Source organism: Nelumbo nucifera, chromosome 2 (assembly GCF_055504915.1).
Source record: "Nelumbo nucifera cultivar China Antique chromosome 2, China Antique-T2T, whole genome shotgun sequence".
NCBI classification, from domain to species: domain Eukaryota; kingdom Viridiplantae; phylum Streptophyta; class Magnoliopsida; order Proteales; family Nelumbonaceae; genus Nelumbo; species Nelumbo nucifera.
The window spans coordinates 62,157,745-62,171,051 of NC_142650.1; the positions used below are offsets into that span (position 1 = coordinate 62,157,745).

A 13,307-nucleotide genomic window follows, 5' to 3' on the forward strand; every position below is an offset into this window, starting at 1 on the left:
CGTAGGTCACTCCAGCTCGAGGTCATCGGCCACCTTGGCTTTCCCTTTGAGGGCGGCGACGTAGCATTTGCGAGAATCAAGCTGGTCACCTCGCGCTATCCCAATTCTGAAGTCCGTGGGGAACTTAATGGTCAAATAGTAAGTGGAGACCACAACTCGTAAGGCATAGGTGATCGGCCGACCTACTATGGTACGAGGAGGGGGTTGCGACCAATAAGAAATCGTGATTGAGCCCCACTATGCTAGGCCAAGTGCCGACTTCCACAGGTACTGTAATCCTTCCCAGGGGCCTGACTTCCTCTCCACTGGAGCCTACCAGGGGAGTGCTCACGGGCTTCAGGTCGCTCTCTTGGAGCTGAAGTTGGTCGAAGGCTGTTTTGAAGAGGATGTCTGCTGAGCTGCCTGAGTCGACGAGGACACGTCTGACTTCAAAGTCATTGATCTTCATCTTTATGACGAGCGCGTCATCATGGGGGTAGTGGACCCCGCGCGCGTCATCTTTTGTGAAGAAGATTGGGTCTTCCATCCTTGGCCGCTTTGGGGGGTTCTGTTCCTCCCTGGCAGCCTTGCGAGCTGATGTCTGAGCTGCGACTGAGGTGCAGCCCACCACAATCAATCCTCCGACTATCACGTGGATGGTCCCCCGAACTGGTCTTTCTTCGGGGGCTGCTTCTGCAGCTGTTCTACCTGCCTGCTAGACTCGGGAGCATCTCTACTCTGCTCCCCCTGCCGACCTGCTTTATTATTATTATTATTATTTTGTACAAAATTTCTCAGATACCCGCGACGGATGAGCTCCTCTATCTCATCGCGGAGGTTTTTATAATTCTCGGTGCTGTGATCGTGATCTTTATAAAAACTACAATACAAATCTTTATTTCTAACATTAGGGTCTGCCTTCAGCCGAGGTGGTCACTTCACATACGGGGCATCCTTGATCGCCATGAGGATCTCAGCCCGCTTCGCGTTGAGGGGCGTGTAGTCCCTTTCTGCTGCTGGAGCTCGGAAAGGCTGATTTGGCTTTGCCCCCCGAGCTTGGTCCTTCTTCTTCTTGCTGTTGCCCTGAGTTGGGGGCTCCGACTCCCTCTTCCTTTTTTCGAGGGCCTGCTCACCCTTCTGGTTGATCTCTTCCTCCGTCCCTATAAACCAGTCCGCGAGCTTGAGGAACTCGGTCACAGTCTTAGGCTGATTGGCAACCACGTGCCACTTGAATTCTTTATGAGTAATACCTCGCTTGGCTGCGGTGAGGCGAACTATGGGGTCCAGATCAGATATCTGTAGATAAGCATCATTAAACCACTTGATGTAACTCTGAATGGACTCCCCTTCCTTTTGAACTATGCCGAGGAGGCTTTCTTGAGTTCTTGGGCACCTCTTGCTGGTGACAAAGTGGGAGGTGAAAACTGGCACGAACTGCGCCCAGCTTCTTATCAAACCGGGCGCGAGGTTTCGGTACAATGTGCGGGCCACACACATACAGGATTCACTGGCTCTTGCCAGGTGCATCTGGGACTGAAAGGCATCCACATGATCATTCGGATCGAAGGATCCATCATACTTGTCTAGTGGAGAGAGCTTGAAGTCTCTTGGCATGGGGACAACAAGAAGTTCTGGCGACAGCGGGGAATGAACTGAAAGGAGAGGAGTAGCTTTAACTTCATATGAACTTACCTCCTCCTTACCTCTGAGCTCGGGCAAAACGCGAGTGGCAATTCGGCGAGCTTGTCGGCACCTCCGTTGTTGCTTGGTCAGCTCAGCGTTGGTGTTGCTTGCTTCGGTATTACCGAGCTCGATGGGCTCAGACTGCTAGTGGTAGCTCTGAACCGGAGGGCCCTTCCTGTAGTCTGGGGCGGTGCGGGCTTGTCCAGCTGGGAGGCCCCCGACCTGCCCACAGGCTGCGAGGCGGGGGTGGTTGGCCTATCCTTTCTGCCATGAGACGAGGCCTGGCTTCTGGAAGGATTTTGGGCCTGAAAGGCTTCTCCCCGGCGAGGTTGTTCGCTCTGGCAGGAGGGCTTGGCATGCTTCATGGCCGGGTGCCTAGGGGGAAGCAGCTACTGGGCCTGAGGCAAGGAATGGAACTGCTGCTGATACTGATACTGAGAGACCTGATGCATCACTTGTTGCTGGTAGAGTTGGAACTGCTGCATCTGAGCTTGCATGGCTCGCATGCACTGCACTAAGTCTTCCAACTGGTTCTGGTTGGTCACTAGGGGCACAACCGAAGGTTCAGTAAAGGTCGCTCCAACCGTGGAAGGGAGTGGAGCATTCACGGGTGCCACTGTGAGAGGCACGTTCAGGCTGGTGATCACGTCCACAGAGAGGGGAACGGTGAACTGTTCGATACAAACAGTAGGAAGCTGGTGTTGCTCCCCAGAAGCGTTCTGGCTGGCACCACGCCCGGCGTTGCTCGAGGAGGCCATGAATGCTAAGTTCTCAAAAGGAAAATGTTGAAACTTAGAGGAAGGCTTTTCTGAAGCGTTTCGCACAGACGGCGCCAAATGATGTTGCGCAATCGGGCACTCCTAGCTGGCAGCTGACTAGCTCCTAGCTGGCGACGGACGGTACCTGAGAAGAAGACAGTGAAGGATTCCCGGGGGACTTGCCCAGTGGGAATACTCTGATGCTTAAGTCAGAACGCTGGATAAAGTAGTAAAGAGTGCAAAAAAGGCTAAGAGTGCAGGTCGTGCAAGATCACTGAGTTAGCTCGAGAGAAAGTTCGAGTAAGTTCAAGATATTCAAGATAAGATATATGATATAAGATAAGATATGATCCCCTTTCCCCTTCGACCGAGGGTCTCTTATATATGAGCGTTCTTGTCAAATCGGGCGTAGCCGCTACTGGACCTCTGTCGCAGCCATTATCTGCCAGGGCTGCGCAGGTGACCGTTGCAGAGTACTACCCAATCGGATGAGTGACACGTCCCAGAAAGACAGACACGCCACCATCTGTCGAGAGACGTGGGTGCAGTCTTGTAGGGCCGGCAGGGACCACGCCGCCAGTCAGGAAACGTGGTGCAATCTGACGGGTACGGTCTTGTCAGATAGAAGCTTCCTGAAAACGTTGCGTCGCTTAGTAGCGAGTTGTCTTGTAGCGAATTATCCCGTAGCGAGCTCTCGGGGGTACTTTGAGGTGATCCCTCTTAAGGTTGCCCTTAGGGCAGTTTTTCTACCTAAGTGTTGGAGCAAGCTGGTTATCCTAACTTGCGAGCTGGGATAGACTTGTCTTGGAGTATTCCCTTTCAGTACATCGGTGGCTCGTGAGCTCGCGCTATACCTATGGCGAGTTGTGACGTAGCGAGCTGTCCTGCGAGCTCATTACTTAGTCACGGTCAGGTTGTGGTGCTAAGATGTTACTTGTGCTGAGTCATATCCACGTGTCACCATCTTAAGGGGTCAGGTCAAATCACCCTCCATCAATTCATATATTATATATTTGAATTTTTGTGGTGTATCCATGTGTATTATAAATTTCCCATTGTATCCATACATATCCAAAGCATATCCAAAATCCAAATGCGTTTCATCAATATTTGCATTTTTCGATACTGGACTACCCAATGCCTCAACACATGCCCAACTTGAGTTTAGGTTAGGCCTGAGGTTTTGGGGCCAAGTCCAACTTGGAGTACGAAAAATCAAAACTAACCTATGCAAAAACTTTGGTTGAGGCAGGTTGGGCTCAGGTTGGAGCCATAGTTACACCCCTGACTTCTTTTGCCGTCGCACGGGTCCAGGCTAATTTTTAATGAAATGCAAACACGTTAATGTGATGTTTTTTCTTCACTTCAAAACAAAACATTGGGGTATTCGCATAGTATTTCACTGGTCACTTCAAATTTGGAGCGATACAGGATGCAGCAAGTGTGAAATCAAGCTGGCCAATGAGATTGGTCGTAACTCCCACATCAGTTCCACTGGATTTTGGCTTTTTTACAACATGCAAACCCAGCTAGATGAGAGAAAGAGAGATATATATAATTGAACTCAAATTTTTATTATGCCAATAAAAGGTCCAAAAGCATATATTACTAAATATATTATCCAAATAAGCGATACATAAAAAAAAAAGAAAAAATATGCATATACCAATAAAAAGAATAGGGATTGCAGATGAAGATATTATTGATTATTTCAACTAGACATCTGTGAAACGCCATTCTTTTCATTTTCAGTGTCATTTGAAAACGTATTTTACAAGACCAGGAAAGTGAATATTCATGAAGTAGTTCTCCCAATTGATGCACTTGGGGTCGAACTGAAACATACTCGCGTCATCATAGTTCACCAGGGCTGCTTTACGTAACATTTCAGTATTCAAGTCATCAAAGCTACATGTCAAAATTAAGCTTAAAATCAGTTAAACATCTACAGATTTTTGTTAATAAATCAACTATTCTTCTACTTATCAAGAATAAATTGTCCTCACTCACAAGCACCAGAAAAAAGATATAAAGATACATACACTCCTTTAAAGTATAAGTATGGTTCGTAAAGCTCCACCAAACGCATTACGAAGTTGATCTTTCGTTTGAGATCTCCATATATGCCTTTGAAATATTGACAAAATGCCATATTCAACACTTGCAAGACCTAAAAAAGTACTCACAAGATCAACAAAATTAGAAGAGCTAGTACTTATGGATTCCCCTTAATTATAATAGTTTCATTTATTTTAATTGAAAAAAAAAAGAAACATATGAATTGGAATGCCCTTAAATTTGAAGTTAGGGTGATAAAAATTCAATTACATGAGTTGTTCTACTGTTTTTGATTCATGGGGCCATCTTTTTCAGTTATTTCTTGCCCCCAACCCATCATCATGCTCTAACTTGTGTTTCAAAGACTTCCAAATTTAATGCTTCATTAGGTAATTAACCCATTTAGCAAGCTTATTGCTCATAAAAAATGTTTGTGAAGACAATGGGAGAAAAGGAAACTAAGAAAGTCACTTATTTTTAGATTTTATATAAACAAGTGAAGTAATTTAATAAAAGAACATTAGAAACAAGTTCACTAATAAATTCCACTAACAAGAACTTTTCATCTTTTCTGATAATCCTTGTTTTATTACTATCAAGAAAAAGGTTTCCATTTTATGGACCCCTCCCCATAAATAAAAGAAAAAGAAAAGAAAGAAAACACATTTATGGACTGTACTAGGGGCTGCATTATCAATAATAACACCCCATGTCAGCCATAAAAGTGTACATGGCTGTCGCCGGAGTTATTACAGCCATCACGTTCAGCTAATCCAGTCAATCTGCACCTATATGGTGTGTAAAACTAACCTTTAAAGGGATCAAGTAACGTATAGCCATGTATCTGCGGAAGTCATCCATAGTGCTGAGCATTTCGACCCTCCCAACCTTGACAGGCTTCTCATATGAATCCATGCATGGATTCACAGAGAAGTAACGGTAAGAAGTCTCTCGAAGCATGGCGAATTGGGCGGGATGCCTCACGGAAGACCCCACATGGTAGATGAACTCAGACGAGTGATTGAGATGAGCTACCATGGCCACAATAATGGAATTCACCACCATATCTCCAGGAATCTGTCATTGCTTCCAACTTTAATATCAAAAGTATTTCTTACTGTATGTACATGGTTGAATGATGTATAGAGAAGATGAGTTAACTCACCACATCCATGATCAACTTAGGATCACCAGGGAAACCAGTTAGCCTTCCCTTGCCATAACCCAGTATCAGACTATCAATGGTTCTGTAATTGATCAAAATGAGGAAGAAGGAAATGTGATGAGAAAGCAGTTTGCTTTAGCAGTGAAAGTAAATAATTTTGGAGAGAGAGAGAGAGAGAAAGAAAGAGAGAGAACTTATGCAATTACCTGACCCCTTCAATCCAACCTGGAAATGGTTCATTGTAAGTGCTTGTTATGATGGTTGGGCGTATAATAACAAGGGGAATGTTTTCTCTGTAGTGCCCAAGAAGCATCTCTCCCATTGCCTTTGTGAAGGCATAGGTATTTGGCCAGCCATATAATCTTGCCCTAATTTGATAATAAAAAGGAAAGATGAACATCAACAAAACCCATATACACTTTATACATGCTAAACATAACATGCACTGCCTTACAAGTATTAATAAGTTTACAAAAACAAAATAACAGAGAATAATCAGATAACAAAATTCAACTAACCTATCCATTTAAATCTAGAGCACTTTGTTATAAAAACTGATCTCTTACAAATAGAATGGCTAAAAGAATTAGAGGAAAACTGAAAAAAAAAAATTGGGTAGAAGTAATAAGAAATGATTTAAGCATTCATAATTTAATGATAGATACGACATTGAACAGAATGGAATATGATGAAAGGGGCTTCATCTAACCAACCCAAGGCTGGAATGATGATGATGATGAATTTAGCAATCGATGATACCAAGGCCATATTTGGTTTCAAGGAAAAGGTAGGGAACAGGAAAATCTATACAAGATAGGAAAAGGTAGGGAAAAGAAAGGAAAATGTAGAAAATTCTATACAAGGTTTTTCCTTCAAACCAAACATAGCCTAAGCAGAAACAAAAATTTCAGAACAGAATAAGATGTAATTAAGTAGCTGACTTAATATAGTTGGGATAAGACTTAGACGACGATGATGATTATAAAAGATAAAAACTAGAAAAAGGTTTTCTATGACTGTCATAATCGTTTCAATTTTGCACTAAATATAAACAGCATTTACTAAGCACAAATTCTTTTATGTAAAGATGATATGTATAAAAGAGAAATGTAAAAATTAATAAAATTAAGTTGTGGGGCCTCCTTGCACATGGAATGCTTCATCAGATGAGTTAGACAATGCCTTAATATTTGAACCCAATGTGTTAGACTTGAGAGCTATTGCATCAGAGTGAATGTGGCAACCACATCCATAAAGGTGGGTTAGAATGAATTTTGTTACGGGTACAATGGAGTGGGTTGGGCCAATTTAGGCCCAATATTGAAACCTAGACTTAGGTCCAAGCCACGCCCAATTTAAGGTCAAAGTTCGTGTTGACGAACCTAAACCAATTCAAGCTAAACCCAAAATAACTTGGGTTAAGTTTAGGCCGGCGTATAGTCTGGGCGGGTCAAGGCAGGTTTGTTCTCAAGGTTTTCTTGCTGTTTCGTTAGGGGATGTTTGCCAATATCTATGATTCTGTTTCTTAAAAGAAAAACAATTTTCACATCAACAAGATTATATTATTCTTAGCTTCCTTTTGAGGTAGGGGGTGTTCTCTAATATGAATTGTTTTTCTTGAGGTAGGGGGAGTTTCTCAATTGTTTTACTTTTTAGTTGCATATATATTTCTCGTTTGAAAAACTGAAATCAGACATATGTTTGAAAAACCGATATGTGTAATATCGGTTTTCATAAAAGGCATTCATGTTTTATAACACCGAGTAAAATAAAAAAAAAAAAAAGGACAAGGCTAAAATCACGTAGTAGCTAAGGTTGATTTTTAGAGTAAAAGAATTGACGCAGGCCTCACTTTCTACGCTTTGGAACTTTGAACCCACGTCTCCTCAAAGAGAAATAAATGCCAACTGACATCATTGACCCTATAAACCACATCCTGCCCGTGAATTTGGCATCAATTCACGGTGAGGATGCATTCCTCCTGTACTTCGTGGTTAGTAAACTTTGAGCTGGGTGGATCGGTACTTCTCCCTAAAATATATATCAATTTTTAAGGATCCATACCTGCACTTGAAATGAATGATGGACAGCTAATTTAGACTATTTGTATAAATACATATTTTATCAATAAGTAATGTATAATTATTTTTTTAGATATGTTATATATATTATTTTATATTTAATTTATATTTTTAATTCAGTTTTTAAGTTTTTATTTATAAATAATATTAAAAATTGTAATTTAAAGCCAAAAAAGAGTTTTTTCACAAAAATAGCTGGACAAGGTGCTAGGGCATCTTGGGACACATAGATCTCAAAAAATTACTCAAAATAAAAAAAAAAAAAAGATCATTCCAAAAGGAATGCAAAATCATGGCTTTCGAAAGTTTGGATGCATTAAATGTGCAATCTACAACGTGGTGACCGAGTCATTGATTGAACTGGCTGGATAGTTTTTAACCGATTGATGGGTTTTAACAGAATGAAACAATACATGAATCCAATGTTCCAACTTATGGTATTTGTGTTCGTTATTAATAGCTATCTAGATTTTCAAATAGTTGACTGAAAAATGCCCTTAATAGATGGTGGTTTCTGGGTCAGTGGATAGCTAATGAAGATCACGGAGCTAGCTGATTGCGCTGATAATGATAGAGCTTTTTCTAGGGTCTGCTTCTTCCCATTTAAAAAAAAAAAACAAAAGGAGAGAGTGATGAAGTTGTGGGGAAGTTCATATGCAAGATGGGAAACGCACCCTAGTGAATGAGGAAGGTGTAGAAAACAGTCCGTATGCATCTAATGCTCACAGCAGGCAGCAGGCCATCAGTGACAACTGACAATTCAGGGAGGGGAAATTAGTTTTGCCCTGGTTTCTCCTGTACTTTTTTTCCCAATCTTCCTTGATGATCTTATACTTGATTCCTCTGTCCTCGAATTAAATGAAATTTTAAATACTACTATAAAATTATTAATTTTTATTTCAAATTTTATATTGCATACTTACCATAGTAATAGTTATTAATTCTTACATACGTACCATCGTAATAATTCTTATTTCAAAATTTATATTACATACTAGTGGAGGGGGCCCTATTTCTTCCTGGCTCCAATTTATTCACATTAAAGACTTGACTTTGAGATCAGAAATACAAATTCGACTACTTTTGATTATAGGTTATAATTTATAAGAAGAGAGATGGTAGGAGAGAGATAAAATTCTTGTAACTTGTAAAAATATGAAAGAATTGAGAGAATGTTATTTTTATAATTTAAAAGAAAAAAAAAAGAAAAAAAGAAAAATTAATATACACATTTCAGCTTAATATATTTATATAAATATAAATGTCCTGTTAATTTCTTTGTTATGCTGCCACTGGATTTACTTGTCTTACTATACAACACTCTTAAAGTCATTAAAGTCACAAACTCTGATAGGTTGTGAGGCCTCCCACGTGTCTTTACTTGTCTTACTGTACAACACTCTTAAAGTCATTATTGGACCTTTTTTAGGTATAAAGAGTCAGTGAATTTTTATTGGATTTCAGATTTCTATTGTAATAGGGATCTCTTCACTCTTCACTTCTTCAAGGTCACTTCAACCAAACAGCCACACTGTTTGTGTTTTGGTTGCATTACCAAAACTCTCAGTAGTAATTCATTAGAAAAATGTCTCATCAATTGGGTTGGGTGACCCCCTAATTGAAATATTGAATCACAACTTTCCTATACTGATATAATCTATTAATTAACAGCATTGAAACATCTACAAAACTAGAAAAGGGACATCCCATCCTCGATTGTCTAGTACAGTAAATGCTTGGGGCCTTGGATCCAACTTTCCAACTTCCATTGGGTGATGCAAGTCTAAAAGCTAGACAACAACCCCCTAATCTTACCATAGAGACAGGCCATGGTTAGAAATAATTCTTACCTTTTTAATCCAAGTTCTTTCATGGCAATTCTCTCTTCTTTTATTGTGATCTTCTCAGCCTGAAGTTCTTTCAATCTTTCCTCCGCAACCTTCAGCTCTTGTTGGATGTCTAGCCCCAAAGTCCCATTGAGCGTTTCGCCCATTTGATATGGTTTCTCCAGCATCAGTCCTTCCTGTTGTCCACCCACATATGCTGAAATAACCATGCATGTCACATGTTAATCCATCAAACAACCCAAGAAACTCGGTTAATTAATTTCTAGTAGAGAGAGAGAGAGAGGGAGTAGAAAGATTGGCAATTATCCCATACACCAAGCTAAGGATAAAGCAAATCTGTTAACTCACCAGTTGATACATGAACAAATATCTGCAACTTAGAACATTTCTTTGCAAATTCCAAAACATGCTTTGCTCCCATGGTGTTGATAAACAATGAATCGTCATATCTGCACATAAAGAAAGAATCTCATTCTTCAAATTATCTAGGGTTCAGTTTGGAAAGAGTACAAATAAAAATATGTACAGTGCAAATGCATACAAAATGATACAAATTGTTTTTATTTCCATGGTTACCTTTCATCAAAGTTGACGGTTGCAGCAATGTTAACAACAATATCAACTTCTCTCCACATCTTATCCCTCAAATCAGTTTCTTCTACTCCTAAGTTCTTACAAGTGATATCGCCTGGCACTGGAATCACCTTCTCAGACATGAAAGAATCAAAACCAGAACCAAGTTTCTGTCTTAGGACCCTAAACACCTCTTTTCCTAACACCTATGAGATTAACAAAAAAAATATTGTTAGCAGATGAAGCAGACTAAAGCAGAGCAAATCTCCTTTCAGTTTTATCTCTACCATTTTATGCAGGACAAAGAAGGAAACAGAAGAGAGAGAGAGAACAATCGCTGTCTACCTCATTATGCAGCCTTTGAATGGCTGACTTGGTATGGGGAGCTCTTAGAAGAAGATACAGCTTCTTTACATTAGGCTGAACTCTAAGCACTTTCTCCACAAAAACTGCATCCCATAAAGCAGAGCTAGTGCTGTTAAACTAATGGATGGCCAGTGAAAGAAAGATTAACATAAAGAAACCATTTTATGACAGAAATGAAAGAGAGTGAAGGAGATCATTGAGTACTCTTTGCTACAAAACCAGTAGCACCAGTGACAAGGATAGTCTTGTTCTCAAGAGACTCCAGAATACCAACCAACTCCATTTGGAAAAGAGAAAAGAGCTACAAGATCAAACTGATGGCTGGACAACCTTCTTCTAATTCTGCGTGTATTTATAATGTAAAATTTTCTGATGTCAGAGTGCAGGAAAGTAGTGTTTAATGCAGTGTACGCATTTCGTTGGAATAAACGCTATTGGAAAAGATGTCATCATGTCATCCGGTGATTTCCCTCAAACAACCCAGAACTTTCCACGAGGCAAAACTTATTAAGAATCCGAACGGGCCTACATTTGTTTAATCTGCATCTTTTCATCGGATAAAATACTAATACATGTGTGGTGTGTTAGACCGGAGGACTGATCATCTGGCCAATGTATAGAGAGTCTCCTACATGGCCGATGGTTTGGATCTGCCACATCTACTCTGTTTTAGCTACATGGAAGAATCTTAATGGCCAATCCAGTGGATTCATAATGAAGTAGATATGTATTCGATCTGGCAGTCCACCTTAGCCTTCTTCCAACTTTGGATTAATAGAGTTTATTTCCAGTAATAATCAGTAATCACCTTCCTTTTTTTTTTTTTTTTACTTTAAGGGTAAAAAGGAATTTATAAAGCCTTTTTTGCTCTACCTTTAAAAACCTAACAAGTGCCAATGTTATTATAATGCCAGATTTTCCCTTATTTAAAATCATCAAATTATTAATGACTGAAATACTCTTAAACTAATTGATAAAATACATACTCTTGGGTCTTTAACTAATTTAAAATAACCTTAAACCTCTCTTTACCCGAAAATGGTTTGTTTATGCCATAAAAAAATAAATACTAAATTGTATTTACTCATATTAATAATTTAAGGGTAAAGTTGAAATTAAGAAAAATCTACTAACTTGATGAGAAATTAGTATGAGCATAATAGACATTTAATGTCTTTCTCCACTTAAATAGCGGAAGGGGTCTATAAGTCGTATTCCCAAAGTTAAGAGAGGTTTAAGGACAAACCAAAAGTTGAGGGGAGATTTAAGGAAGAAACCAAACTGCTTCATGGTGAAGTCGAAAACGACACTCCACCTGTGAAGGAGGTCGTTTGACACGTGAGGAAGGTCGTTAGTTGAATTTGCATCCAATCGGCGAAAGCAGGTTGTGTCTTACATCGACTTGAGATTTTTCCGAGTCGATCACAGTTCGGTCTGCCGAGGTCCGCCAAGGCTTCGGCAGGCTGTGTTTGGGTGGAAGCGGTGTAATATTGCTCCACCCCCGTACATATTTGTGTTGTGTTGTGTTGCCGTTGTATTTTGGGTTGATCAATACAAGAAAGATGTATTTTGAGTTGACCTATACAAATTTCTACTTCTACTTAAAACTTCAAATTTGATGTCTCTTATACATGTGTATTTTTTTAGTTAAAATGGCAATCATATATGATGTAGCAACACATATTTCTCACTTACAAAATTGTATTACCAACCACAACGCAACAACAACAATACAATGCCAAAATCCCCTAAAAGTCTCAACATTGAACAAGCCCATTTTAGAGCCTGACGAGCTAAGACAACTTGGGAAGAGCAAGTTAGTTTCTATATGAGAGAGAGAGAGAAGGAAATGAGTTAGACGTTGATGATATTACAAGGAAGATGGATGCATGTATCAAGCAGTCTGCATGGGATAATTAGGGTCCGTTGATCAGAATTGGAATCCCTAGGAATCAGAAATCCCCAAGAATCGAAATCGGAATTGGAATCACCTATTCATTATGCATGTTTGGTTCAATCAAGAATCAGAATCAAATTCCGATTGTTATTGTTTGGTTCATTTGGATTTGAAATGGAAGTCAATTGAAAATTTTCAATTTTTATTAGTCTATTTATTATTTTATTATTACTTATTAATATATAATTATTATTTAGTATTTATCATTAATTTATGAATATTTTATTAATATTATATCATTTTTATTTATTATTTTAAAATGAATGTATTATTAATTAATATCCAATCAAATCTATTTCGATAATACAAATTGTAGATTCGATCTAATCTGAATATCCAATCAGATCTCACAAATGTCGATTTGAATTTGGATCCATTAAGGATGTCTGATATCCTAATTTGATCTGATTTGATTTAATTTTTGAAAGTATAATAAATTATTAAAAGAAAAAAAATAATAATTTATATAAAGAAAAACAACAAAAAAATACTATGAAAACCGAAAAAACAATGAACCGAACCGATAGTTAACCAAACCAATTGGCTTCGGGCTCAGTTTTGGTTACCGGTATCACCTGTTCAGTTTCAAAAAAGACGAATAATTCGGTTAACCAAAGCGTGAACACCCCTACTGAATTTTAAAAAAGCCTATATTTATTTTTTAATAAATATGTATAAGAGGGATTAATGATTGATCAATTGTTTGAAATAGTAGTGCTTTCGAACTGCAATTGATCCAAACAATTGGACCGTTCATCACAAGAACCATCCAAGGAACTAGTTGTGTTTCATTTTCAACTCAATCCTTACCCAAAAATCATTGATTTGATCAAAAACCCA

The 13,307-nt window shown here is 39.2% G+C and overlaps 1 protein-coding gene across 1 annotated transcript; it reads right to left on the bottom strand.

Moving 5' to 3' along the window:
* Nucleotides 1–3,972: 3,972 nt before the first annotated feature.
* On the bottom strand, nucleotides 3,973–10,866 carry LOC104607724 (alcohol-forming fatty acyl-CoA reductase-like). The gene is made up of 10 exons (XM_010273425.3): nucleotides 10,715–10,866; nucleotides 10,490–10,593; nucleotides 10,148–10,350; nucleotides 9,920–10,020; nucleotides 9,575–9,767; nucleotides 5,850–6,011; nucleotides 5,644–5,725; nucleotides 5,289–5,555; nucleotides 4,463–4,590; nucleotides 3,973–4,328 (listed from the first exon to the last, which is right to left on the bottom strand). The coding sequence occupies exons 1-10, from the start codon at nucleotides 10,791–10,793 to the stop codon at nucleotides 4,175–4,177; spliced, it is 1,473 nt and encodes a 490-aa protein (XP_010271727.1). The 5' UTR covers nucleotides 10,794–10,866; the 3' UTR covers nucleotides 3,973–4,174.
* Nucleotides 10,867–13,307: the final 2,441 nt, after the last annotated feature.

Coding starts and splice junctions, on each gene's coding strand:
- LOC104607724 (XM_010273425.3), bottom strand. CDS start 10,793: ATGGAGTTGGTTGGTATTCTGGAGTCTCTTGAGAACAAGACTATCCTT. Junction 10,351..10,489: donor TTCAAAGGCTGCATAATGAG/GTAGACAGCGAT, acceptor TTAATCTCATAG/GTGTTAGGAAAAGAGGTGTT. Junction 4,329..4,462: donor TACTTATACTTTAAAGGAGT/GTATGTATCTTT, acceptor TTTGACATGTAG/CTTTGATGACTTGAATACTG.